Below are 27,730 nucleotides of genomic sequence, written 5' to 3'. Positions count from 1 at the left end.
ATCAAAATTTTCTGGACCATATGAAGTAAGAACAAAATTGAATGATGTTAACTATGTGATTAGCACTCAAGATCGGAGGAACAAAACTCTGGTTTGTTATATAAATATGTTGAAACCTTAGTATGAGAAAAAAGGTAGTGGAAAACATTCTGTATCAGAGGTGTTAGTTGTTGACAGGGTTGAGGAAGTTATGGATCATAAGATTATGGAAACAGAATCTTATGAGGGTAACCTCAAATAAACCATGGTTCCTGTGTGCCTGTCTAACTCAGCAATTTTGGAAAATTTGAAGAAAAAGTTAGGCCATCTTAAATCACAAGAACAGAAGCAGCTGCTTTTGAAATAAGCAAATTTGTTTCCTGATATGCCAAAAAGAACATCAGTGATTTGTCATGATGTGGATGTGGGAGAAGCAAGTCCCATAAAACAACACCCATATAGAACAAACATTCATAAGAGTAAAATCATGGATCAGGAGGTGGAATATATGTAAAAAAATTATATTATTATACCTTTAAACTCAGATTAGAGTTCCTCTTGGGTTCTGGTACCTAACGAGATGGAACTGTTAGATTCTGTACAGATTACAGGAATGTTAATCCATTAACTAAAATGGATGCTTATCCTATTCCTAGAATTGATAAAATTGAGAAAGCTAAATTTCTTTTCGTGAATTTGTTGAACGCTTACTAGTGTGTGTCTTTAACTGAGAGAGGAAGGATTATTTCTGCATTTGTGACACCATCTGGTTTATATGAATATGCGTTTAGTTTTGGCATGAAAATGCCCCTGCAACTATGACAGATTGTTATATTTTATATTGTATATAGATATGTTTTAAAGTTGATAAACTGTGTCCTGTTCCAGTCCCAGCTGCTGCTGCTGAACTATGGAACTGAATTCTCTCTCATTCAGAGAAAACCACATGATCCTCTTTGAACAGCAAACTGCATTCAGACAGAATGCAGCACTGGAACCACTGGATTTCCAGGTCCATTCATCTGTTGCTTTCCAAAACTATAATCCATTACTCCAAACCATGCCCAATTAACATCTACTTTTGAAGTCTAAATAGGCATTCTTCAAAGTTTTTGCAAAGGCACTTGGAGCCTGGACTGTCTGGCTTGAGCCAAGCTCATGCATTTTAAATGCGATCTAATTTGAAGTGTTTGTATCTGTGTGTGACCTACACTCAAAAAATGCCACAGTTTATCTCCTTTAAAACATATCTATATATTTTATTAATGGTAACTTCTGTGCACAGTACAGGAATTGCCTGCAACCAGTGAGATGGGACTGTGATCCAAAGAACCTTTCTAATCTTGAATATACATTACACACACCTGTGCTTAGTATTAGAGGGGGGGGGGATTAAGTGGGTTAGGTAGATTAAGTAAGTCAATTAAGTAATAAGTTAAAGTTTAATTCTGTTTTTAAAAACTACTTTTGTTTAAATAACCCTGTGTTGTCGTGCATATATATTGCTGCTGGATTTTGGGGTCCTCTGGACTCTGTAACAAGTCGGGTTGTGAGTTCTTAGTTCAGCCTGTTCAAAGCTGTTCAAAGCTCTTGTGGTCTATACAAGAGGAGATGATCCCACTTGAAATAAGGGAAATAAAAAGGAACTCTGTGGTGAAAGAGGTTATCATCTGGAAAACCCTGATGGGGCAAGTTTCTTTGGCAAGACATTTAAGTGGCTGATCAGAAGGAATCAGTTTGTGCCCAACGAGCAACAAATCTCTCTTTGAAAACCAAAAAGAACCTTCCTGCGCAGTTACTGTTTATCCTTCAAGCACCAACGCCTGGTGAAGATTCATAAATGTTAAATTCGGAGCACAGTATAAAAAATGCCTGATACTGGTGAGAAGTGAGATTGGACTGTGAATCAAACAACTTTTCTAAACTTATACCCACATTACATACATTTGAGCTTAGAATTAGAAGAGGGGTTAAGTTAGATTAATATTAATAAGTTAGAGTTTGATCTGTTTTCATGTTTAAAGATAAATAAAAGCAACTTTTGTTTAAGTAACCATTTATCGTGGTGAATTTCTATTGCTGCTGGGTTTTGGGGTCCTCTGAGTTCTGTGTACCACCTTAAATTGAAATAAGCATTGTCTTGCACAAAATGAGGAATCATTTAATCAAACTGAGAGTAGAGTACTAATCTTCATCTGAAAATGTTACCTTCAAGTCTTGTTCCCAATGTCTTTTGATCCCAGTTGTGGGACTAAATTTAAATCCAACAAATTATTATAAATACACGTTAATTCACCATGAAAATAAAACCATAAATTAAAAAAAAATCAAGAATATTAGTGTTGGAAATGCGTGGAAAATCCAAAAACTTAGACTGAACAAAATACCTAATTTGTAATAAGGATCTTATTCAAAATAGTGTTGCCTTTTTTGAACAATTATCAGCTAAATTTAATCTTTCCAACGGGCATTTTTTTAAAAAAAATTGTTTTTAAAGCACATTTTTAGAAATCTTAATCTGAAGTGATGGGGATTCATTGTAATTATTCCCATTGATTCTATTAATTGCTTAATGTCAATTAGTGTTACACAAGTAAAAATTGGGACGAATTAATTACATGAAGCAGGGGTGGCCTGTATTTATCTGTGTTTGCATGTTTTTATTTACCAAGGACTGAATGATAATAATTTGAATTTGAAGTATTCCTATTCCGTCTCCTCCCAGAACAGATCCATTTGCTGATTTGGACGTTTGTAGTTTTGATATGCTCCCTTGGAGTGGGATAAATGACTGCAATAAATGTGTGTCGCTTTTGTTTCCACTGATGGCCATTGATGAGACTCAAGAGGTACTTAACATTAATTATTTTAAGTACTTGGAAAGTAGTTCTGACGAAAGTTTATCGGCCTGAAGCATTAATCCTCTGAGAACTGCTTGACATCGTCAGCATTTTTTCGGTGTTCTTTAAAAGAAAATTGGTATTTTGCTTGGAAACACGTGGGATGCATGAAAAAGGAAAACACTGCATGAGGGGTTTAAGCGAAATACAGACAGCATCGCTGGCTGCCGGATTTGTACGGTTTGAGACAACTTCATAAAGAATGCCCAGGTCACCTCTTCCCACATCGCCGCTTGGGTCGAGTTTCGACGTCTCCGAGCTGCTCTCCAATAGGAACTCCCTTTGAATGCAGGAAGCCACGTTCCGGCTGAGCTTCCTCGGCTCATTGGGCAATCCGGCGCAGTCGCAGTGGGGTTCCTCCTTGGGCTCCGCCCCAATTTCCGTATCAACGTGGCGGGGAGAGAATTCAGTTCCTGCTTTGTGGTCAGCGTGGATTGAAGGATAATGTTTGGCTCTGGAAAGGTACAAGAGAAGTGCACTGTTATTATTTGCGGCATTAAAATTAAATGGCAGATTGGGGCTGTGAGTCTCCTTCTCTCCCATAAACTATTTCCTCCTTTCTCCCTGCAGCCCCTTGCTCCTCTTCACAACCTGTCCTTTCACGCTCTCAATGATGGGAGATTCAAGATTATTTTATTGCAATGTAATAAAGCGAAAGAGTGTTCCCCAGGATCACTAAATATCTATGCTTTGCCTACAGCCTCTGCAATCATTCAGTCGCCAGCAGCCTGCATCCTACATCCTTGAGTTAACTGCAGCCTCAGAGTCCCTTCACTGGCCCACCGCCATGGTCACCGTCCCATTGCCTCCTCTGCTTCTCCTTCTCCAATAGGGTTTTGTCTCCCTGTTTTCTGGTGCCGTGCGCCAGTCCTCTGCTTCCCTGGAGCCTGCAACCTCTGGTGGCCGCCGCCAATCCTAGGCACCCCCATTTTTGGGCCCAGGCCTTGCAGTCGCAGGATTTTAAAATAAACCTCCTGAAGCAGGCTGTTTAAAGCCTGCGCAGAGCCGTAAGGAGTTGGACTGGGTGGTAGAAACCTGAGGACGATGTGTCTTTTTGCTCTTCGCGGGTCTGCCCCAGCGGCCGTGAGGCATATCTGAAACAGCAAAATTGAGTTCAGATTTTTAAAAAAATAGATCAATATGCAGGTTATATTTCTGCATTCACATATCCTTCTTGGCATGAAGTTGAAATGAAAACCATTCAAATTGAATGGCACAACCATTCAAAAAGCATCTGCTAAAGTTTGAGGTGGGATGTTAAAACTTACAGCTTCTTGTTGCTCGTTCAATGTAATTTTGCTCGTTCAATGTAATTTTGAGTCGGTGGCAATTTTCAGTTAATGATTTTGGAAAGGATCTGGAGGCTATAGAGGGAGTACATAGTCTGGATTTGAGAACTGAAAGGAGGTTGGACAAAGCAGATTGATTCTGACTCATGACATCACTGCCAGATACATTTCTAACAGAATCATCAAGTTTGCGAATGGTGCAACAGTAGTTGGCCTCATCAGCAACAATGTTGAGCCAAAGTACAGAGAGGAGGTTGGGGGACTTAATCAAGTTTGCGAATGGTGCAATAGTAGTTGGCCTCATCAGCAACAATGTTGAGCCAAAGTACAGAGAGGAGGTTGGGGGACTTGTAAAATGATGCGATAGCAACAACCTGAGTCTCAACATGGTCAAGACAAATGAGATGATTGCAGACTTCAGGAGGACAAAGGTCAACTACACTCCATTGCACATCAATAGTTCTGTTGCGGTGAGAGTGGAGAATGGAAAGTTTCTTTGTCTGCATATAAAAGATGACTTATTCACAACACCTCCTCATTGTCAGAAAGGTGCAGCAGCACTACACTTCCTAAGGAGGTTGAGGAGAGCAATACTACCAGCCCCCATCTTGACATTATTTGAAAGGAACACAATTGAGAGTGTCCAATCTAGCTGTATCATTAAGTGGTGTGGTAGGAGCAAAACATCACACCAGAAGTTGATATAGAGGATCATCAAAATGACTGAGAAGATCACTGGAGTCTCCCTTTCCTTTCTTGATGATGTATACTGGAAGTGTTGCTTAAATAGGGGAAAAATAATTAGAGAGCACCCTTTCCATCCATCACTCAGTATCTTTGATCCTTTACCATCTAGAAGGAGATACAGGAGCATCAAAATCCAGACTGCCAGGCTGTGAAATAGATTCCTGTAACTGAGTGAATCATATCAAAATATTTATATATTTTTATTGTAAATTACATTTTTATGTGTATGTTCAGGACTGGTTGTGTATGTAGTCAGATGATAATAAATCTGAACTTGAAGTGTCAAAGGCTGAGTGGCGATCCGATCAAAGTATATGTAATTATAAGATGTGTACACAGGTTTTGTTGTTCAGCATCAAAATGCTATAAACTATAGGGTACAGCTTTAAGATAAGAAAGGAAAATCATTAGAAATGGTAGATACCTGTGGACGCACTACTGGAGAGGTGATGAAGTACATACGATAGCAATGTTTAAGAAGCATTTTGACAATCACATAAACAGGCAAAGAGTGGAGGAATATAGACCGTATGTGGACAGATGTGGATTTTAAATTGGTATTGTGGCAGCACAGACATGTGTTACTGTGCTATATTGCTCTTTCTTCTTTGATTCTATTGCCATTGAAGGTCAGTGTAAATTGGAGTTACTGTGATTAGGGACAATCATGGCCTAGGATTTGGTGTTGGAAATATTGCTGGTGATCTTTCAGCTAAGGACTGATTGTTTTCTACATATTGTTGCATTAGCTGTCTTAGTAAATGAGGAGTAGACCATACAACAAAAAAGCAATCAGTAACAAACATCCTTTTTTCCCTGGAACATACGAGGCTGAGGGGTGACTTTGTAGGGCAGAAGTTGAGAGAGTCAGACCTTTAAGTTCCTGGGAGACCAGAAGACCTTTCCTGGAGCCAGCACATTGAGTCAACTATGAAAAAAGTATGCTAACACCTCTACTTTTTAAGGAGTGTGAGGAGATTTGACATGTCATTGAATAATCAATAGATTCTGCAGATGCATTGTGGAAAATAAACTGGTTGCATCTCTACCTGATTTGGAAATTCAAGTGCTCAGAATGCGGATTCCAACCTCCCATCCATTGCAGACATCTATGTAAGGTGCTGTCTCAAGAAGTCAGCCAACATCATGAACAATCCCCATCACGCTAGTCACAACCTCTCCTCACTGTTGAGCTGCTTCTTTTTCTGTTGTATATTAATGATTTAAATTATGGAATTAAGTTTGCAGATAATATGAAGGACTGTTGAGGAAACAGGGAGGCTGCAGACGGACTTAAACACATTAGGACATTTTCTTTCCACTCACATACCACTTTAAGTATTCCCTATGCCATAGATGCTCTGTGATTAGTAAGGGATTGCTTAAAGTCGTATGTGGGTGGAAATAAAAAAGTTTGAAAACTACCATTTTAATTGTACCTAATTGACTTGTTATGTGCATGGTTTCATAATTCCAAAGGAAATGGACCAATGACAATTTTTCTCTAGCAAAATACTTAAGTATCAATTGGGTCTTGAGCAGTGATTCTCAAACTTCTCTTCCCACTTACATACCACTTAAGCAATCCCTTACCAATCACAGAGCACTTATGGCATAGGGAATTACTTAAACTGGTATGTGAGTGGAAAGAAAAAAAAGTTGAGAACCAATGGATTAGGAGAATGGATTGAGAAGTGGCAAATGAAATACAATGTCAGAAAGTTTAAGGTCATGTACTTTGGTAGAAAAAAATATAGGCAGACTATTTTTTAATTAGGGAGAAAGAATACCCAGATGCAGAGGGTCCTGGGAGTCCTTGTGCAGGATAGCCTGAAGATAAACTTGCACGTTGAGACAGTGGTGAAGAAGAGAAATTCAATGGTAACATTAATTTTAAGAGGAATAGAATATAAGAGCAGGAATGTTATGTTGAGGTTGTATAAGGCACTGGCGAGACCTCAGCTGGAGTATTGTGAGTAGATTTGGGTCCTCGTTTAAGAAAGAATATGCTGATGTTGGAGAGGGTTCAGATGATTCCGGGAATAAAAGGCTTATCATAAGAGTTGCGTTTGACAGCAATTGCCCAAACTTGTTGGAATTTCAAAGAATGAGGTGGGATCTCATTGAAACATTTTGGATGTTGAAAGGCATGGACAGAGTAGATGCAGAAAGGTTGTTTTCCATGGTGGGAGAGTCCCAACTTCAGAATTGAAGGGTGTCCGATTAGAACAGAGATGTGGAAGAATTTCTTTTGCCAGAGGGTTGTAAATTTGTTGAATTTGTGCCACAGGTGGTTGTGGAGGCGTAGTTATGGTAGAGATTGATGGGTTCCTGATTAACCAGGGCATCAAAGATTATGGGGAAAAGGCCAGCAGTGAGGTTGAGTGGGAAACTGGATCAGCTCATGATTAAATGGCAGGGTAGATTCGATGAGCTGAATAGCCTATTTCTGTTCCTGTGTCTGGTGAACTGAACCTTGGCTTTACAGTTATAAGCACAAATCTTTTGTTCTCATCTTGATGCAAGAAAGTTATCATACATTTCGGAGCATGTCAAAATTTTCAGCCTCATTTTCATGGTTTTATCATATATAGGGCATATAATTGCACCCCCCCCACCCCCAAATTTTCTTCAAGGAACACACCAGAGACTGGTGTCCGGGACTCCCAGCAACAACCCAAACTTTGTTATAACACCCCAGTCGCCAAGTAACAAATCTTTAAATTAAGCATGCAAATAAAAAATAACAGTAAAATAAAACCTTTTGCTTCTGGCTGGGAAGATGCTGAACAGTGCTGGGTCCAAGTCTTCAGCATCGGCTGCAGCCGGAGTCTGTGACGGCGACTCCATTCTCTACATCAGGTGCAGAGCTGTCCGCATTAAAGAAGTTGCTTTGCTGCTCAAGTGTGCTCGGTGCAGGAACTATGGCCACATGTCAGCTCCCGGGCAGGAGCAGAGACCTTGGGCTCTACAATTGTAAAATATCCGAGTGGGTTATAGCGGGGGTGGGGAGGTGCTTCCAGTCGTTTTATACACCGAATCTACATCAAGCATTTTTTAAAGTTGAATTTAAGGTCTCATTTTTGTATCTGGCGTATGTTGACCCCTGATTTTTGTGTGCTTTTTGGGGGTTATATGGTGAAATATATGGTAAATAATATTTTTCCTAAAATCAATTTTATTTAAGTATTTACTTGGGACTGGAGATGTGAGATGAGGAGAAAGAAATCCAATCAGTGAAAATTTGTTTGATTCTTACTGAAGATGTTTGTGTATTTTTCAGAGGAAACGGGCAACTGCAATGATACCTGGATTCATTTCTTTACATGATGTGGAAGTTGCTTGCAAGAGAACAAGTAACCTTGCAAAGAAATTTACACCTTCAGTTGCAAAGTCATGGGACTATTGTGGGGAAGGATTCCAAGAATTATTATTAAAGGAGGTAAGATTACTTGATAAGGATAGACCACAAATCTTACTTTCCATTACGTTTGTGACTGTGCCATTGATTTTCTTCCCCATTTGATTTTGGCATTCTTATTAATCGTGTTTCAATTTTTCCTTATAATCTTTTGTTCCCTTTGTTGATTTCATCTGTTTCTTTGTTGACATTTGGTAAAAGTGAATCCAGTAATACTTGGATCATACTTCTCTCAAAAAAACATAAATCACAACATTGTAGGAATACTCTGCAGATCAGTTAGCATCTGTGGAGTGAAAAGCAAGTTAACTTGTCAGGCCAATAATGGTTTGTCAGAACTGGGTAAAATTAGAGAGATATCAAGTTTTAAGATGCAGAAAAATATGTAAAGGAAGACAAAACAAAAGGTAAGATTTGGTAGGATAGAAAACAGGGGTGATTGAAATTCTGAGAAGATTTAGTACAAGGTGAATTAAATTTAAAATTTAGACATACAGCATGGTTTCAGGCCCTTTCGGCCCATGAGCCACTGCTGCTCAATTAACTTATAGCCCCCGTATGTTTTGAAAGATGGGAGGAAACCGTAACACCCAGAGGAAACCCATGCAGAAATGGGTCATCCACTTTATTTTTTTATGCTGTGCATTTAATTACAAAACCAGTCTTGTATTTGTCACCTATTGTGACTCTGTGTCCTTGTTGCATTGCAACTCATCTCCATGGCTGCAGTTTTTCCTTTACTGCCGTTTCTTCCACACAAACTCCCTACCACCTGTCTGTACTTGTGCTCCAACTGCCTCTTCTTCTGCCTCTTCACTTTGGTTCAGACAGCACTGATTCAAATTCGGGTGGCTGGCACCGAAATAGCATTGCATTAACCACTGCACTAATCGTACCACCCTTATATGAAGTAAAATGATTAACTGGCTCTGGAAGAGGCATAAGTAGGAGAGGGAGAATTATTTGAAGTTACCAGGAGAGGAAAAAAATTTGAATGCTCAAGATATGAAATGCAAATGCTGTTTGAAATTGTTAGATTTTATGCTGAGTCCAAACATTTGTGATGTGCCCACAAATGGGATGTGGTTCCTCAAAATGACTTTGACTTTTTTTATATTAAAAAAGGGATGGAATAGCAAGTCACAAGAAATTGAGTTGATATTTCTGATTAGTGACCTTGTATTAGAACAGATTTTGTAGGAGTGGGTTCACATGCTCCTTAATATATATATTTTTTTATTAGCTCAAAATATATGCATTTGGCTGGCAGTTCCAAAGAGAACTACCAGCAACTTCATCTTTGTTGGTTTGAAGGACTGTAAAAAGTAAACGTGGCCCTGGGAATCGTATGGAGAGAGGGACATATCAAGCAGCCCACTTATATGAGATGGCCATTTCCTGCTTTTGGCTTCCATCTAGAACATAGACATGAGAACAAAGTACAGGCCCTTTTGCCCATAATGTTGTGCTGACCTATATAAACCTACTCCACAACAATCTAATCTCCACCCCCCAACACCCATAACACTCTATTTTTCCTACACAAGACACACGTCTGTAGGATGCAGGATCAGAAGTAGTCCGCTCCGCCATTCCATCTTGAGATTATCTATTTTCTCCCTCAGCCCCACTGCTGATACCCTGACTATTCAATCTCTGCCTTAAATATACCCATCAACCTGGCCTCCACAGCTGCCCATGGCAGCAAATTCCAGGGGTTCACCACACTCTGGCTGAAGAAATTCCTTTGTATTTCTGTTTTAAATGGGCTCACTTCAATCCTGAAGTTGTGTCCTCTTATTCTAGACTCCCCTACTGTGCAAAACAACTTTGCCATATCTTCCCTGCTTAGGCTTTCAAAATTCTTCTATGTGATCTCCTTCATTCTTCTGAACTCCATCGAGTAGAGTCTAAGAGCTGTCAAACTAAACTCTCACAAGGAAACCGGGCATGTAAGAGCCAAAATGTGCATGTGTACTTTGTTAGCATTCTGGGGTCCATAGGCTGGGTATGGCCATCTTGATTCCTCTGCGTATGCACGAGTCTTCGGTTGGTGCATGAGTGGTGGGTTCACCTATTGGAGTTTGGTTGGTACATGCACGAGAGTTAAGGTCGCAAATTCAGTATCATCATGGTTCTCTTTCTTTAGCCTTTACTGGGCTTTGTCTTCTCTTGTCAACCACAAGTGTGTCATTTTTCCATTCAAATATTTCTTCTTTCCTTGCTAGTGTCCTCCCTGTTAATCTGCCTTTTCAATGAACTTTTTCCAGTTTCTGTCTCATCTGTGGTACTCTTTATTCCACTCGTATATTTACACTTCTGATTTTTGTTTCTCCCTCTCAAATTGAAGAGTGAATTCTATTGTATTATGATCACTTCCTTCTAAGGTTCCCTTAATCTTCATTTCTCTTATCAACTCTGGTTCATTACACAATACCCATTCGAGAATTGCCATTTCCGTGGTCGATTCTACCACAAGCTGTTTTGGCATTCTACAAATTTTCTCTCTTGAGATCCTGTGCCAACCTGGTTTTCCCAGTCTACTTGCATGTTAAAATCCTTCATGACTACCATAACATTCCCCTTCTGACATAGTTTTTCCATTTGCTATGGTAATTTGCTGTTTATATCCTGGCTACTGTTTAAAGGTCTGTATGTAACTGCCTATGAGGTCTTTTTACCCATGCAGTTTCTTAAGTCAACCCATAATGATTTGATATCTTATGATCCTATCTCACCTTTACTAAAGATTTAATGTTATTCCTTACCAAGAGAGCCACACCACCTGCCCATCCTTTCAATATACTATGCATCGTACCTGCCAATCTGCAGCAGTACTACAAGGTCATCCACTTTATTTCTTATGCTGTGCATTTAAGTACAAAACCAGTCTTGTATTTGTCACCTATTGTGACTCTGTGTCCTTGTTGCATTGCAACTCATCTCCATGGCTACAATTTTTCCTTTACTGCCTTTTCTTCCACACAAACTCCCTACCACCTGTCTGTACTTGTGCTCCAACCACCTCTTCTTCTGCCTCTTCACTTTGGTTCCTATCGCCCTACGAATTGTTTAAATCTCCCCCCCACAGCAGCATTAGTAAACTTCCCTGCCGGGATATTGGTTCCCCTTCAATTCAGGTGCAACCCGCTCCACTTGTATAGGTCACGCTTTCCCCAGAAAAGGATCTATTGATCCAAGAACTTGAAACCCTGCTCTCTGCACCATCTCATCAGCCACTCATTTGTCTTTGCTATCTTCCCTAGCTCGTGGCATCGGAGTAATTTGGAGATTACCACTTTGGAGGTCCTGGTTTTCAATCTCTTCACTAACTTCCTAGACTTATTTTGCAGGACCTCTAGTCTTGCCTACATTGTTGATAGCAATATGTAGCATGGCCTCTGGCTGATCTCCCTTCCCCTCAAGAATATTCTGTGAACGTTCAGAGACATCCTGGGCCCAAGCACCTGGGAGTCAACACACCATCTGGAGTCTCTTTTGAGCCTGCAGAATCTCTTGTCCATTACTCTAACTATTGAGTCTCCTATGATTATACTCTGCCTGACTTCACCCTTCTATTCTGAGACACAGAGCCGACCACATTGCTGTTGTTCTGGCCACTATCTTGCTCAGATTGGTCAATCCCCACCCAGCACTATCCAAAGAGGTACACTTGTTGCTGAGGGGACTGGGCATAGGGATACTCTGCACCAACCACCAATTCCCCTTCCCTCTCTTAACTATCAGTCAGTTACCTGTCTCCTATTAGCTTTGGTCTATTATGCCCTCTACCTCCCGAATGATCCGGAGTTCATGCAATTCCCTACCACAGTCTGTAAGGAGCTTCAGCTCTACATCCTGCATTTGGAGCATTCAACTGCCCTAGTTTCCATTTCTACTACCCACTCTTAAGAAAAAATCTTACCTGACTTTACCTGGAGCTTGTCCTCGGCCTCTGCTTGACGAAGCCTCTCAACCCAAAGCCTCTAACTCTCCACTCGTACACTGGGCCACTCTCACACTGGCTGCTTCACTTGACCTTCCCTTCCTTTAATTTGCTACTGGTTCTATCTGTAGTACAGACTCCCAGCAATCGCTGCTCTGCTTCCTTTTTAAACTCTCCTGAGCGGCTCCTGACACTCACCAGTTGCCAAGTCCTGGCTCTGCTCCACTTCCCTTTTAAACTCTGCTGTAACAAAGTGCAGCTCCTGACACTCACCGGTTGCCAAGTCATGTGCATATCTAAGAGCCTTTTAAATGTCTTTATTGTACAAGCCACAGCTACCACATCCAGAAATGCATTCCTGGCACCCACCACTCTGTTTTAAAAAAAAACTTAACTCTGACATCTCCCCTAAGCTTTTCTCCATTCATCTTAAACAGATGTCCTCTTGTATTTGTAATTTTTACCCTTGGAAAAAAGTGCTGGCTGTCCACCCTACCAATGCCTCTTATAATCTTGTATACCTATAGTAAGTCACACCTTATCCTTCATACTTCAAAGAACCCTAGCTCTGTCAAACTTGCTTCATAACACGTTCTCCAATCCAGACAATATCTTGGTAAATCTCCTCTGTATCCTCTCTAAAGCATCTATATCCTTCCTGTAATGAGGCAACTAGAGCTGGATGCTATAATTCAAAGTGTACACAAATTTGTAGCGCTGCACTGTTAGTGTAATGGTTAGTGCGCCACTTACAGTGCCAGCGACTTTGGTTTGAATCCGGCTCTGTTTGTACGTTCTTCCTGTGTCTGCATGGATTTTTCCTGCGTGTTCCAGTTTCCTCCCATCCTTTAAAATGTACAGGGTTGTCAATTACTTTGGGTGTAATTGGGTTTAAATGGCTGGAATCAGCTTTTACTGTACTGTGGATAAATAAAATAAACATGATGTCATGGCTCTTGAACTCAGTCTCCCAATTAATGAAAGCATGTGCACCATCCACCTTCTTCGACACCCTATCAACTTGTGTGGCAATACTGAGGGATTGATGGTCTTCATATTTCCCAATTAACTGTTGTACAGTTATTTTGATGGCAATATTGGGATATTACAAACTGTATCAATAATATTGCTTAGGTGCAGATGCAAAATAAACTGAGCTCAGAGTTTTGAGTTAAAATGCTTTAATATTTTGGCTCTGTAATGCTATTTTGAAAAAGATTTAAATCTGTAATTTTATATTTAAAATGAAACATGTTTTCCATACTTCTGTTTCTGAATGTTTTTCAAATGCTGGAGTGCTGCTCATCTACAAATGTTTTGTAACAGGGTAAGAAATCTGTGAGACAAGATTTAAATGTAGTCCGGAGCCTAACACCTGCACTTCATTCTGCTGAAGGTAATTTTTAATCATTTTAAGTGCTTACTCTCACCAGATTTCTCTCATTTTCTTCTGAAGGTGTTGCTTATCATTCAAGTTTAAATCAAAGTTAGTTTAGTCTTTCAGTTTGATTGCTTTTGATTGCATTCTGTTTGTATCAATTTAAAAGTGGGTGAATTTGTGCAGCTCTGGGATTTATTCAGCAAGAGGTGGCAGATATTTTAAATTTTATTTCCTGCCTCTCTAGCCAATTTGCAACACAGTGACAGCTGGGATAGGCAATTAAGTTTGGTCCAGGATTTGAAAATAAAATTGTGTTTTTCTATGTGAAAAACTGAAGAAGTAGAAATTGTTTTTCCTTTTGTCTAATGGGGTTTTAAAGAAATAAATTGAATGCAAAATCTCTAAATTCGCATTAATACATTGGATCAGCACCTCAATTATAAAATAGGCAAATTATATTTGTTTTATTTTTAACAGAAAGCTGACATCTTTTTTAAAGGGTGGTTTTCTAATCAGTTGCCCCCCCCCATTAGTATTTCTTAATGATAATTTGAGATTTAGCACACAAAGCATATTCTTCAGCTTCCAAAAATATGGTCTGGGCAAATATTTGTCATGTTGAGCACATTCTATGTTCATTTTCCTTTGGACAACTTGCCTTGTTTCTTTCTTCCCTCCACTTATTAGACATTCTTAAAAAGTGCTGGTACCTGGATACAACTTCCACCTTTACCCTCTATCCACTGTGCTTGTTATTATCCTCAAAGAACTTTGGTAAATTTGTCAAACAGGATCTGACCTGATGGGACAATTTCTACCACTTGTCTTGCTATTTCTTCCTTAATGGTAGCTTCAAACATTTTTTGATTCCTGATGTTAAACTAACTGACCTACAGTTATCTGCCTTATGCCTACATTCTTTCTTAAATAGTGGCATGACATTTGCTGTCTTCCAACATATTGGCACCCGTCCAGAGTCCAGATACATTTGATAAATTATCACAAATGCCTGTACTCTAACTGTCCATTTCTCTCAGTAGCTGGAATATATTCCATTAGGATCAGGGGACTTATCTACCTTTAAGCCCATGAGTTTGCTCGGCACTACCTCTTTGGTGATGATAATTGTATCAAGGTCCTCACACCCATTGCAACTATAACATCTCTCTTTGGCATGTTAAACATGTCCTCCACTGTAAAGATCAACAAAAAAATAGTCACTCAAAGCTTTGGCCATTTCTGCATTACCCAATATTAATTTTCTCTTCTCATCTTTCAAGTGACCTGTGTTCACTTTAACCACCCCTTTCTGTTTTATATAATTATAAAAACTTTTACTATCTTTTTATAATTTGTAATCTATGTTCCTTTTACCACAAAGAGTAAAAGATTAGAAACATTGTCTTCTGCCTCTTCTCAACAGCTCCGTGGAGTAACTTCACTAGAAGTAGTGGTGCAGTAGATCAAGGATGCAGTTCTCCAGCATCTTCTCAAGGGTCAAATTTTGTTGTGTGAGGAGGCAGTGAGTGATTAGTTGATTAGGGCTGAGTTCAATTGAGACAATTGATTAGGGCTAGAAAGCAATTGAGTTAACAGGTAGAGAGTAATAAAAGGGGGGGGGGGGGACAGCTATTGGAGCGACCAGCAAAGAGTAGCGCAATAACGGAGTGGGGCATTGGCATTGTGGCTTTGTCTCTCAGCAGCTTCAATGAGCAGCATCTGAGGAAGAGCTTTCTCCTTGTCAGGTAAGGGTGGTAAGTTTCTTTAATTAATTGTGTTTATTGCAAGAATTAAGTTATGGAGCCAGAAGTTAAGGTAGCCCAATGTTCCAATTGTGGGAAGTCAGGGGCAGGTCAAGTGTCCCTGGTGACTACACCTGCAAGAGTGCATCCAGCTGCAGTTCCTGGGAGACAAGAGTTAGGGAACTGGAGCTTGAAGAACTCGGGATCATTCAGGAAGCAGAGGTTGTGATTGATACGAGCTTCAGGGAGGCAGTCACCCCTAAGTGTAGGGAGGAAAGCAGCTGGGTAACTGTCAGGAGAGGCAAGGGGAAGAGGCAAAGAGAGCAGGGTAGCTCTGTGGCTGTTCCCATTACTAATAGGTATACCGTTTTGGATACTGTTGGCAGGGACTACCTACCAGGGACAAGTTGTAGTGGTCGGGTCTCTGCGACTGGACCCTCAGCTCAGAAGGGAAGGAGGGAAGAGAGGAATGCAGTTGTGATAGGGGATTCGATAGTAAGGGAGACAGACAAGACGTTCTCTGGGAGAGATCGATTATCCCGGATGATTTGTTGCCTCTCTGATATTTTCTGATTGTGTTCTGAAGGAGGGTGAGCAACCACCTGTCATAGTGCATGTAGGGACTAATGATGTGGGCAGGAAGGGTGAGGAGGCCCTGATAAGAGAGTTCAGGGTGTTAGGAGGAAAGTTGGAGAGGACCTCCAGGGTTGCAATCTCAGGATAACTGCCCATGCCATGTGCTAGTGAAGCAAGAAACACAAAAATAGTCCAGTTTAATGCGTGGCTAGGAAGATGGTGCAGGAGGGAAGGTTTCAGGTTTCTGGATAATTGAGCTCTCTTCCAGGGAAGGTGGGACCTGTGCTGGCGGGTCATTTTGCACCTGAACTAGAGGGGAGCTAACATCCTTGTGGGTAGTTTTGGTAGTGTTACTTCTGTGGCGGGTGGGGGGGGGGGGTGGTTTAAACTAGATTTACAGGGGAGGGGAAACAGAGTGTTGAGCAGATAGTAAGAATGGATATGAAGAGAGTCATGCAAGGACTGCATACAAAGACAGAGTTGTTCAGGAAAGAAATGGTCTCAAATGCATCTACTTCAATGCGAGGAGTATTGTCGGTAAGGTGGATGAGCTTAGAGCGAGGATTGGCACATGGGATTATGACATTATTGCTATTAGTGAGACTTGGTTGCAGGAGGGGCAGCTCAATGTTCCAGACTTCTTTTGTTTCAGATGAGATAGAGGGCAAGGGACGAAAGAAGGAAGTGTGGCATTGCCAGTCAGGAAAATATCACAGCTGTGCATAGACAGGACAGCACTGAGGACTCGTCTACAGAGGCCATATGGGTGGAGCTGAGGAATGGGAAGGGCATGAGCATGCTAATAGGGCTGTATTACAGACCACCCAATGCTCTGAGAGAGTTGGAGCAGCAAATCTGCATGTAGATGGCAGACTGGTGTAAGAAACAAAGTTGTGATAGTATGAGATTTTAACTTTCCGCACATTGACTGGGACTCCCGTATCGTAAAAGGACTGATAGGTTGGAGTTTGTCAAATTACGTACAGGAAAATTCTCCACATCAATTTGTAGAGGTACCAACAAGAGAAGATGCAATACTTGATCTTTTAGGGAACCAGGCAGGTCAAGTGGCAGAAGTATGTGATGGTGAGTATTTTGGGACAAGTGACCATAATATCATTAGTTTTAAGTTAATTATTATTTTCTCTTTATGTATTTATTTATTTATTTTGGTGGAGAAGGATAGGTCTGGTCTTGAGTTGAGGTTTGAATTGGAGAAAGGCCAATTTTGAGGAATTGAGGAAAGATCTCGGAAGAGTCAATTGGAATAAGTTATCTTCTGGCAAGGATGCAGGTGGAAAGACTTCAAGGATGCAGAGATTGCATGTTCCTTCCAGGAATATGGGCAAAGTTAACAGACACAGGGAACCTTGGTTTTCAAGGGATATTGGAGAGTTGGTTAAGAAAAGAAGGTGGACTTAATATGCGGTATAGACCACAAGGAGCAAATGAGCTACTTGCAGAGTATAGAAAATGTTAGAGTATGCTTAAGAAGGAAATTAGAAAAGCAAAAGAAGGCTTGAAGGTGCTTTGGCAGATAAACCCAAAGGGTTTCTACAAGTATATTAAAAGTAAAAAGATAATAAGGGACAAAATTGGACCCCTGTGGCGGTGCACTCCCTCATGGCGAACCAGCCCCGCGTGTAACGCCACGTGGCAAGGGCAGCCATGGGAAGATGGCGCTGTCAGGGTTTTCTCCCTGCCTCAAGTCTCCTGCCCAGCGTGAGCCTGGGTCAGCGATTATGATGTCACAATACACGAGGTGACTGAGCTCATGCTGCCCTTAAAAGGGCACATGCTGAATTTGAATAAACACCGTCATTAACGGCTTTCAGTGTGGTGGCTGAGTCTTTCTTGGCTGTGTCCAGCACCTCATTGGTGACCCCGTTGAGCCCAGACGCCTCTCTGGTCTCAAGAACATGGATCCGGCAGAGATCAATGCGGTTGCCATCAAATTGCCCCCCTTTTGGACCTATCGCCCACATACGAGGTTTGGGCAGGCAGAGGTGCAGTTTCATCTGAGGAACATTTCAGCAGACGCCATGATGTTCTACCATATCGTGAGCGCGCTAGACAAAGAAACGGCAGCCGGGATGGACGATCTAATACACAACCCACGGACCGAGGGTAAATATCCTGCCCTCAAGAACCTGCTCTTTGACACTTTCGGGCTCTCTCCTCAGCAGTGTGCCTCCAGACTCCTGCACCTCGACGAACTGGAGACCGCACACCATTGGCCCTAATGTACGAGATGTTGGTGCTGGCGGAGGATCACAAACCTTGTTTCCTATTCCATCAGATCTTCCTTGAGCAGATGCCCAGGAACATCCAACTACTCCTGGCGGATGAGGACTTCACGGATCCACGTCGAGTTGCAGCCCGAGCGGACACCCTCTGGCGCACCAAGAGGGAGAATGAAGCAGCCCTCAGTCAGGTTGTGCGACCAAGAGCCAGTCGGCCACAACACTCCCCCCCCCCCCCCCCCCCCCCCCCCACCAGCACAAGCCGGAGGAGCACCATTCCACCTGGTGCTTTTACCATCAGTGCTGGAGAACGCAAACTCATAAGTGCTGACAATCGTGTGACTACCAGGGGAAATGACCCAGCCAGCCACATGGACAGCCTCCTTTATGTTACCGACAAGTCCACCGGCCGATGTTTACTGGTGGACACAAGAGCGGAGCTGAGTGTCCTGCCCCCCACCACCCTCGAGTCATGCACCCGATCTTGTAGTCCCACCATGCGGGCAGCCAACAGCTCCACTATCAAGACCTTCAGTACCCGCAGGGCGCAGATCCAGATTGGGAAAGAGAGATTCCGCTGGAAGTTCACGTTAGCTTCAGTGGGTACTGCATTGTTAGGGGCTGACTTCCTGTGGGCACACGGACTGTTGGTCAACATGAAGGGCAAGATGCTGGTCATTGTTAGCACCTTCCATTTGGTGCGCCTGGATGCCACGAATGCCTGAAGGCCCGAGATCACTGCTATCACCACTTCCAGGAATGAATATTCGAACATACTCCATGAATTCCCTGCCATCCTTCAACCATGATTCAGCTCCACCTTACCCCAGCACGGGGTATTCCACCATATCTCCACGCAGGGCCCCCCGCTGCATGCCAAGCCCAGACGACTTCTGCCCGAGAAGCTGCAGCTGACAAAGGAGGAGTTTTCCCGGCTGCAGGAGTTGGGGATCGTCATCGCTCAGACGGCTCCTGGGCATCCCCTCTCCACATGGTCCCCAAATCCTCCAGGGGCTGGAGACCCTGCAGTGATTACTGGCATTTGAACAACGCAACCACACCGACAGGTTCCACACAATCTCCATGGCGCTCAATCTCCAAGAACATTGGCAAGACAGCGATCATCACCCCCTTTGGCTTCTTTGAATTCCGGCGTATGCCCTTCGGCCTCAAGAACGCGACCCAGACTTTTCAGCACCTCATGGACGTAGTGGATAGTGACTTGGACTTTGTGTTTATCTACCTGGACGATATCCTTATTGCCTGCTACAACTGCAAAGAGCACAAGGCCCACCTCTGTACCCTGTTTGCCCGACTGGTGGAGTTTGGCTTCACGGTCAACGTGGCCAAGTGCCAGTTTGGCATGCAGACACTGCAGTTCCTGGGGCATGCCATCTCGGCAGCAGGTGCTGTCCCGGCGCCAGAGAAGGTTGAGGCCGTCCAGCGGACCCCCAAGCCAACCACTCTCAAGGGCCTGCAGGAGTTCATGGGGATGGTGAATTTTTATATCCGTTCATCCCTGGTGCCGCCCACACCATGCAACCGCTGTTCGTGTTGATCGCCACTAAGGAGAAAGTCCTGACCAGGTCGGAGGTGGCAGAGACTGCTTTTGCTGTCACAAAGGAGGCCCTCGCCAACGCAACTCTATTGGTGCACCCACGCCCGGAGACACACACGGTGCTCTCAGTGGATGTCTCAGCCATGGCGGTAGTTGGCGTACTCGAGCAGTGGCACAATGGACAGTGGCACCTGCTGCCTGCCTTTAGCAAACAGCTGCGCCCGCCGGAGATCAAGTACAATGCTTTAGACTGGGAGCTCCTGGTGCTGTACCTGGCCATCCGGCACTTGCAATACTTTCTGGAGGGCAGGCCCTTCACGGTGTTCACGGACCACAAGCCCCTCACACAGGCACTCACGATGGCCAAAGATCCGTGGTCGGCTCACTAGGAACGCCACCTCTCCTACGTGTTGGAGTTCACCACCGACATCTGGCACAGGGTAGGCAAAGACAACATCGTGGCGGATGCGCTCTCTCGTCCGGCGATCAATGCTCTCGCCCCCGGCCTTGACTACACACAGTTGGCACAGGCCCAGAAGCTGGACTCGGAGACGCAGGCTCTCTGTAAGCCACCTCTGGCCTTGAGCTCCAGGACATTCAGTTACCCAACAGCTCGGACACGCTGATCTGCAACGTCTCTTCCTGCTCGCCGCACCCAGTAGTCCCACAGCAGTGGAGGTCGAGGGTTTTCAGCTTAGTCCATCCCTCAGTGAAGACTTAGGTGCGAATGGTGGCAGAGCGGTTTGTGTGGCACGGGCTCAAAAAGGTGGCCGAGATGGCGAGGAATTGCACCAGGTGCCAGGCCTCCAAGGTCCACCGGCATACGCAGGCCGCAATCTAGCAATTCGACTCGGCATTGCGGAGATTTCAGCACATCCACGTTGTCGTAGTAGGCCCCCTGCCGGTGCCCAGAGAAGTGCGCTACCTTCTCACAATAGTCGATCGGACCACGAGATGGCCAGAGGCTGTTCCCATCAAAGAGGCTTCCGCAGAGACATGTGCCAGGAACCTAGTTAGTCATGGGATCGCTAGGTTCAGAGTTACAGCTTACATCACCAGTGACAGGGACGCCCAGTTCACCTCTGTGCTTTGGGCTCAGCTGGTGAACCTCCTGGGGGGTTAAACTCTGCTACACCACAGCCTACCACCCGCAAGCAAATGGTTTGAAGGAGAGGTTTCATCGTCATATGAAATCCACCCTCATGGCTCGCCTCACCGGCCCAGGCTGGGCATACGAACTGCCTTGGGTCCTCCTTGGCATCAGAACAGCACCCAAGGAGGACCTACAGGCATCTTCTGCGGAGCTGGTCTACGGCGCGTTGCTCTCGATTATGATGTCACAATGCACGAGGTGACTGAGCTCATGCTGCCCTTAAAAGGGCGCATGTTGAATTTGAATAAAAACAGTCGTTAACGACTTTCAATGTGGTGGCTGAGTCTCTCTTGGCTGTGTCCAGCACTTATACCCCTTGAAAATCAGAGTGGTCAACTGTATGTGGAGCCTCGTGAAATGGGGGAGATCTTAAACAATTTTTTTGCATCGGTATTTTTGCAGGAAGCTGGCATAATGAATAAGGTTGGAAGGGAAACAAATAGAAGTGTCATGGAGCATATGGAGTTTAAGGAGAAGGAGGTGGTTGCTGCTTTGCAACAAATAAAAGTAGACAAATCCCCTGAACTGGATATGATATTCCCCCGCACCTTGAGGGAGATGAGTGTTGAAATTGCAGGCCCCCTGGCAGATTTATTCAAAATATCCTTAGTCACAGGGGAAGTGCCGGAGGATTGGAGGGTGGCTCATGTTGTCCCTATGTTTAAGAAGGGCTCCAAGAGTAAACCAGGTAATTATAGGCCAGTGAGCCTGACATCAGAAGTATTTAAATTTTTTTTGAAGGCTTTCTGAGAGATAGGAAATATATTTATTTGGACTGTTCTCAGCTGATTAGGGACAGTCAGCATGGATTTGTGTGTGGTAGCTTGTGTTTAACAAATCTGGTAGAGTTTTTTGAGGAAGTTACCAAGGTTGATGAGGGAAAGGTTGTGGATTTTTACATGGACTTTAGTAAGGTAATTGACAAGGTTCCACATGAAAGGTTGGTTCAGAAGGCTAGAACACTAGATATACATGGAGGGGTGGCAAACTGAATTCGAAATTGGTTTGGTGGAAGAAAACAGAGTGGGGGTGTCGAATGGTGTGCCTCAAGGATCTGTGTTGGGCCGTTATTATTTGTTATCTGTATAAATGACCCAGATCATAAAGTGGTGAATTGGATCAGCAAGTTTGCTGATGACACAAAGATAGAAGGCGTAGTAGACTGTGAGGAAGATTTTCGAAGCTTTCAGAGTGATCTGGACCAGCTGGGAAATTAGGCCAGTAAATGGCTGATTGAATTTAATGCAGATAAATGTGAGGTGTTGTACTTAGAATAGCGAATCAGGGTAGGAAGTACACAGTAAATGGTAGGCCATTGAGGAGAGCAGAGGAACAAAGAGATTTGGGAATACATATGCATTGTTCCATATCGGTGATGTTGCATATGGACAGAGTTGTAAAGAAAGCATTTGGCATCTTAGCCTTTATTAATCAAAGTATTGAAGTTGGAATGTTATGTTGAAATTATTCAAGTCGTTGGTCAGACCACACTTAGAATATTGTGTGGACTTCTTGTCACCCAGCAGCAGAAAAGATATCAATAAGATTGAAAGAGTGCAGAGAAGATTTATTAAAATGTTACTGGGTCTTCAGGTTTTGAGTTACTGGGAAAGACTATATTCAGGTTAGGACTATATTCCTTGGAACGAAAAAGGATGAGAGGAGACTTGATAGAGGTTTATAAGATTGTGATGGGTATAGATGTGAATGGATGTTTCCACTTAGATTGGGGGAAATAAATACGAGAGGTCATAGCTTTAGGCTGAAAGGAGAGAGGTATAAGGGGAACATTAAGGGAATTTTTTTCACTCAGAGTGGTAGGAGTGTGAAATGAATTGCCATCTGATGTAGTGAATGCAGATGCAAGATTGAGTTTTAAAAATAAATTGGATAAATACATGCATAGTACTGGTCCGAGGGTTATAGAATAAGAGCAGGTCAGTGGGACTAGCTAGTTTTATTGGTCAGCACAGACCAAAAGGATTGAATGGTCTGTTTTTCTGTGGATATAAAATGGAATTCTTGCACATGATTCAGAAAAGAATAGAGAAGTTTCTTTGGCTAACCTAGTAACTAGTCATTTATTTAATTCTTTATGTTGGATATAGCTGTTCACAAATTAGCTGGGGCAATAATCTCCGTAATTGGTTTGTGTTGAAAGATAATTTATTGTTCATGAAATGTAGTATATAACTGCATAAATATTAATTGTGTTGTCTTTTGATGCTTTATAAGAATTAAATGTGTTAAACTTTTTGTTAAAGCTTGGACATAATTTGTAAAATTTTGTTTGGAACCTTTTCATGCTTTGTTAGGTACCACAAACACTAGCAGTCAGAACCTTGAGGAAACTGCAGAAATTGTGTGGAGCTCCAGTGAGAGTGATTTGTCAGATGGAGAGATAATGATTAGTAATTCACGATTTACTGGGAAAAGAAGATATGCTCTAAAAGGCCAGAAAACGGACAACACCTACCATAAATACATCTGTATGCTTAACTCATTAACAAGCAGTCAGTCCAGTGAAGGCAAGTAACTTTCTATCACATACTTAGAAATGTGATCATTTGAAAATTGCCCTTATCAATCTGCACTAAAGACCCTCTATTTTACAGAGACATAGTTCTGAGAGGGAAAATTTTGAACATACATAATGGGAAGGATTAATACGGATAATGATGCTTTGTAGCATATGATTTCTACATTAGACTAAATTATTAAACAAGTAGCATTAATCAAACTCTTTGCTTAAACTTATGTTATACAGAATAAGGACTGAATCAATGGTCCATATTGTATATCAACTGGGTGAACAATATTTGTCTCACTTTTGATTCAAAGTTCTAATGTTAAAGTAAATTTCTGTCTGGGGTGATTATTCCATTACAGTGACTTATGGGATTTTGGCTTATTAGCAGTACCTTGAATTGAGCTCTGTTAAGACTGCTTGTTTGCACATGTGCAGAGCCTATATCATGTTATCAAAATTGCAAGCAATTTCCTTTGCTCTGAAATGGAATGGAAGCAGGTGATTCTCGATCTTCAGAAACAGACAATGATGAGGAGTGGATCACAGAATCCCACCAGCATAAACAAACAGGAGCAATGGGCCCTTCGAGGCTGCCCCATATTTGATATGATTATGGTTCATCTGCCCTAGGCTTCACCAGGACCAGTTTGGGTGGCTGGGAATCTGGTATGAGGTGGGGCCTTTTTTTACAAGAATGACTAAAATTATGTTCTTTTAATTTTGTTAGCCATTTAAATCATGTATCCATAAATGAGTTATGGACATTGAAGGAATTTTCACATTGTGTATTTCATGGTAGATTTTAACTGAAGGCTTGATGTGTTTATATAAAGATCTTGGAGGGGGAAAAAAATTCTCAGTACTGATCTACCTTTTTGTGAGGTGTTTCCTTTTATTTCCAGGAGACTAAGCTTTCTTCAGATGTAGAGATTTGCTTAAAGGGTCATTACTGCCATGACAAAGACTAGAGTTGCTTCTGCTAACAGAAGTGAGTGAAGTACTTCCTAAGGAAGTTATTGAGAGGGAATAAAGGAAACCAATTACAATAAAAAGTAATGTAAATGCTAGTGTGAACAGTAGCAATTAATCAACCATATTCCAAAAAGTTATTTTCAGATGAATTCTAGTCTGAACCCACATCACAAGTTTGAAGCAGCGTGTGCAAATTTTAAAATGTTCTTTAAGCTTTTAGTTATTGTCTGTAAACACAATTTGTTTTTTTTTCTTAATTTTTTTTTACAGAAGAAGAGCCTGCAATTGAATGGGACAGTGTTAGTGATGATGAAGGTGTGACTTCAGACCAAATGGAGCATTTAGTGGACATCCAGTTTACTGATTCAGATGCTTCAGTGAGCAGTAAAGGAAGTCACAGGGAATGTGTAACTCAGCAATCTGAATATATAACAGTGAGTCTAATCAGTTCAGTACTTTTATTTCATTCTTTGAGGCATTATAATAATTCCCTTTTTGGGCTTGACATAGATTCAAGATTATGGATGGAATACCATTCAAAAACTTATGTTGAATTGCAGGTTTACAAATAGATTATTAGTGCATTAACTTATTTTACTATTTAGGTTGGACTGTATGGTACTTTGCATTATTGCTGTCTTACCTTGGTTCATAATTTTAGGGGCACAGGTGATGTCCCAAAGGACTGAAGATGAACAAATATTGATCTTTCAGGGATAATCAAGAAAATTATCAGCTGGTGAGGCATGAATGAGTGATAGAGAGATTCTTAGATAGGATTCGTTTGCACTTGAACAAGCACGGACTTATGGGGGCCATCAATATGGAGTAGGCCATGTGTTACAAATTTGATTTTTTTTAAAGGGTAAATTAATTGATTGATGAGAGCAGAGCAGTGGATGTCTACTTGACTATAATAAAGCATTTGATAATGCTTCTCATGATTGGCTGATCTAGATCATTAAGACATGTGAATTGGTAAATTGAATTTAAAATTGTCTTGCCATTGAAAAGGTGGGGGGCTTTCCTCTTACTGGAGGTCTGTGACCAGTGTTCCATGAGGACCATTGTTCAACCTTTATTATTTGTTATATATGATTGACTGAAAACTTGCATTTTCATCCAGCACAAAAATTAGTGGAGTTACAGAGAGTGAAGAAGGTTGTCAAAGGATATAACTGTTGAATTATATGGGCAGAGAAATGGCAGATGGAATTTTTAGCTGTTCAACTGTGAAATGTTGCATTTTGGGAAGACAAATGTAAAAGGAAAATATATAGTAAAATATATAGTAAAAGATTTGGAGGCTGGAGAGGATGTAGAAAAGGTTCACAGGGATGTTGTCTGGATTGGACAGTATTAGAATCATACAGCAAGGATTAGAGTCATAGAATCATACAACAAGGAACAGACACTTTGGCCCAACTTGTCCATGCTGACTAAGCTGATGTTCGAGGACAGTCTCATTTGACCCATACCCTTCAAAACTCTTCCTATCTGCCCAAAGGTCTTTTGAACATGTTAATTGCCTTCACCACCCTGTTTTCCCGAGTCGCCACTTTTCGGGAATTGTGTACTCCCAGGCCTCTCTCTCCTACAACACTCTCCAGGACCCTGCCATTTACTGTGCAAGTCCTACCCTGGTTTGAGACACCAGAGTGTAGCACTTGTCAGAGTTAAATTTCATTTGTTAGCTCCATTGGTTTTCTTTCCAACTGAACTAAACCTGTTGTCAACTTGGGTGTCCTTCCTCAATGTCCTTTGCACCACCAATTTCTTCTCCCCCCCCCAATTCTTGTTTGATTTCTGATGGAATACAATACAGCTCCACAAAAGTAATAATTCCTTCTTGTTTCTAAGTTCTATCTATATAGCCTTGCTGGATGATTCCCCCAAAATATCCTCTCTAAATACTGTTACATCCTCCTTCATCAAAGAGCCATTCCCTCTCTCCCCTCACCCCCCCCCCCCCCCCACCTTTTATCTGCATCTTTATCATGCCTGTAGCATCCAAATCCTTGCCAGTTGACATTCTCTCAGCCATACTTCTGTGGTGGTTAATATATTCCAAAACCCCATGCCCTGAATTCTTTTGCTTAACTGTTGAGCATCATGCATTGAAATAAATACAGGTCTATTTTCTCTTTGCTGTGCTCCTGTCTGTCCTTTTTACTAAACTTGCTCACTTTTACTAAAGTATTTCCCAATTTCTCATCCATCTCATCACTACTCTGGGCTCTATCCCCCTTCTAACCTAGTTTAAACCCTCCTGAGTATGACTAGCCAATCTTGGTGCCAGAGAGGTTGAACAAACTTTGACTGTATTCTCTGGAGCACCAGAGACTGAAGGGAGCTGAGAGAAGTATATGAAATCATGAGAGACATAGAAAAATAGACTTTTTTCCCCACAGTGTGGAAAAATGTCACATCCTGAAGGGTATAACTTTAAGGTGAGATGAGGATAGATTAAAGAAAAGTGCGTGGAGCCAGTTTTTTTTTTTACTCGTGGAGTGTTGGGAATGTAAATTGCACTGCTTGGGAGGTGGTGGAAGAAAATAAGATAGTGAAAGGATGCACAGAAGCATGCAGGGAATGGAGGGTTATGAATCATGGAAGTAGATAAGATTAGTTGATAAAAGTTCACCTCTTCTACTAATGCTTATCGTGTTTTATACATTACTCCAGAAATCTAGTGTAACTTATTGTAACCATTTATAAGATGGTATTAACAAGAGAAATGAACAGTAAGAAAACATCTCAGCTAATCCCTTCTATCTCTGGCCTAGTTAATTGTTTTGGGTTCCAATTGTTGAAAACCAGTATTAAGGACTTCAATCTGGTATATACTATTTGAAATAACCTTTTCAGTGAATAGTACTTCATTTCCCATCAATGTATGCTCTAAATTCAAGTGATACTGTTTATCTGGTCAGTGTGTTTGTGAAAGCATCATCAATACTTTTCATGGAGGTTTAATGTACTGCCTATTTATTTAAGTTACTATTTTTCTTTGATGTCATATGCATACGATTCATTGAAAGAAAAGGAAAGCTCCTTTGATAGCCTCTCTTGGAAGTATATCATTGTCTGATAAAAGGCCTTTTTTTCTGCTGAACTGACGGCCCTAAGACTAACATTCACAGTACTGGGGATGTGCAGTGGGGAGGCTTTGCTTTTCCATTCAAAAAAACAACAGTTTCAGAATTACTCTTGAGCCATTGAACCAGTTCTTAGAAGCACTGTGTATTGCCATAACTATTTTTTTTAATGAGCTTTGTTCCAATTTATTCCAT

The 27,730-nt window shown here is 41.8% G+C and overlaps 2 protein-coding genes across 28 annotated transcripts in view; one reads left to right on the top strand and one right to left on the bottom strand.

Moving 5' to 3' along the window:
• Window positions 1–27,730, bottom strand: part of LOC138755504 (uncharacterized) — a 65,155-nt gene that overhangs the window by 11,398 nt on the left and 26,027 nt on the right. For 4 of the 18 annotated variants that reach the window (XR_011352332.1, XM_069921605.1, XM_069921608.1 and 1 more), the window contains exons 1-5: window positions 11,155–11,231; window positions 8,395–8,622; window positions 7,677–7,883; window positions 3,915–3,973; window positions 3,095–3,333 (exon numbers count right to left, since the gene is read on the bottom strand). Coding sequence is in view for 7 of the 18 variants with exons in the window: in XM_069921605.1 (XP_069777706.1) it covers window positions 3,095–3,333; window positions 3,915–3,973; window positions 7,677–7,765 (387 nt within the window). In the remaining 11 variants the exon portion in view is untranslated. Of the gene's footprint in view, window positions 1–512; window positions 552–2,187; window positions 2,231–2,618; window positions 3,334–3,914; window positions 3,974–5,964; window positions 6,121–7,676; window positions 7,884–8,394; window positions 8,623–11,104; window positions 11,232–13,035; window positions 13,203–27,730 lie in introns of those variants that run through there. The other 14 variants (XR_011352329.1, XM_069921606.1, XR_011352330.1 and 11 more) reach the window with 13 other exon arrangements.
• Window positions 3,114–27,730, top strand: part of spidr (scaffold protein involved in DNA repair) — a 343,155-nt gene continuing 318,538 nt past the window's right edge. Inside the window, exons 1-5 of one of the 10 annotated variants that reach the window (XM_069921553.1) lie at window positions 3,114–3,341; window positions 8,199–8,357; window positions 13,609–13,678; window positions 23,251–23,463; window positions 24,708–24,871. In XM_069921553.1, coding sequence (XP_069777654.1) covers window positions 3,324–3,341; window positions 8,199–8,357; window positions 13,609–13,678; window positions 23,251–23,463; window positions 24,708–24,871 — 624 coding nt within the window. In that variant the 5' untranslated portion in view covers window positions 3,114–3,323. The other 9 variants (XM_069921551.1, XM_069921559.1, XM_069921560.1 and 6 more) reach the window with 9 other exon arrangements.

The sequence above is a fragment of the Narcine bancroftii genome, chromosome 2 (assembly GCF_036971445.1).
Source record: "Narcine bancroftii isolate sNarBan1 chromosome 2, sNarBan1.hap1, whole genome shotgun sequence".
Classification (NCBI taxonomy): Eukaryota; Metazoa; Chordata; class Chondrichthyes; order Torpediniformes; family Narcinidae; genus Narcine; species Narcine bancroftii.
The sequence above is the reverse complement of the archived record's forward strand: the minus strand, read 5'-3'. Positions and strand labels throughout refer to the sequence as shown.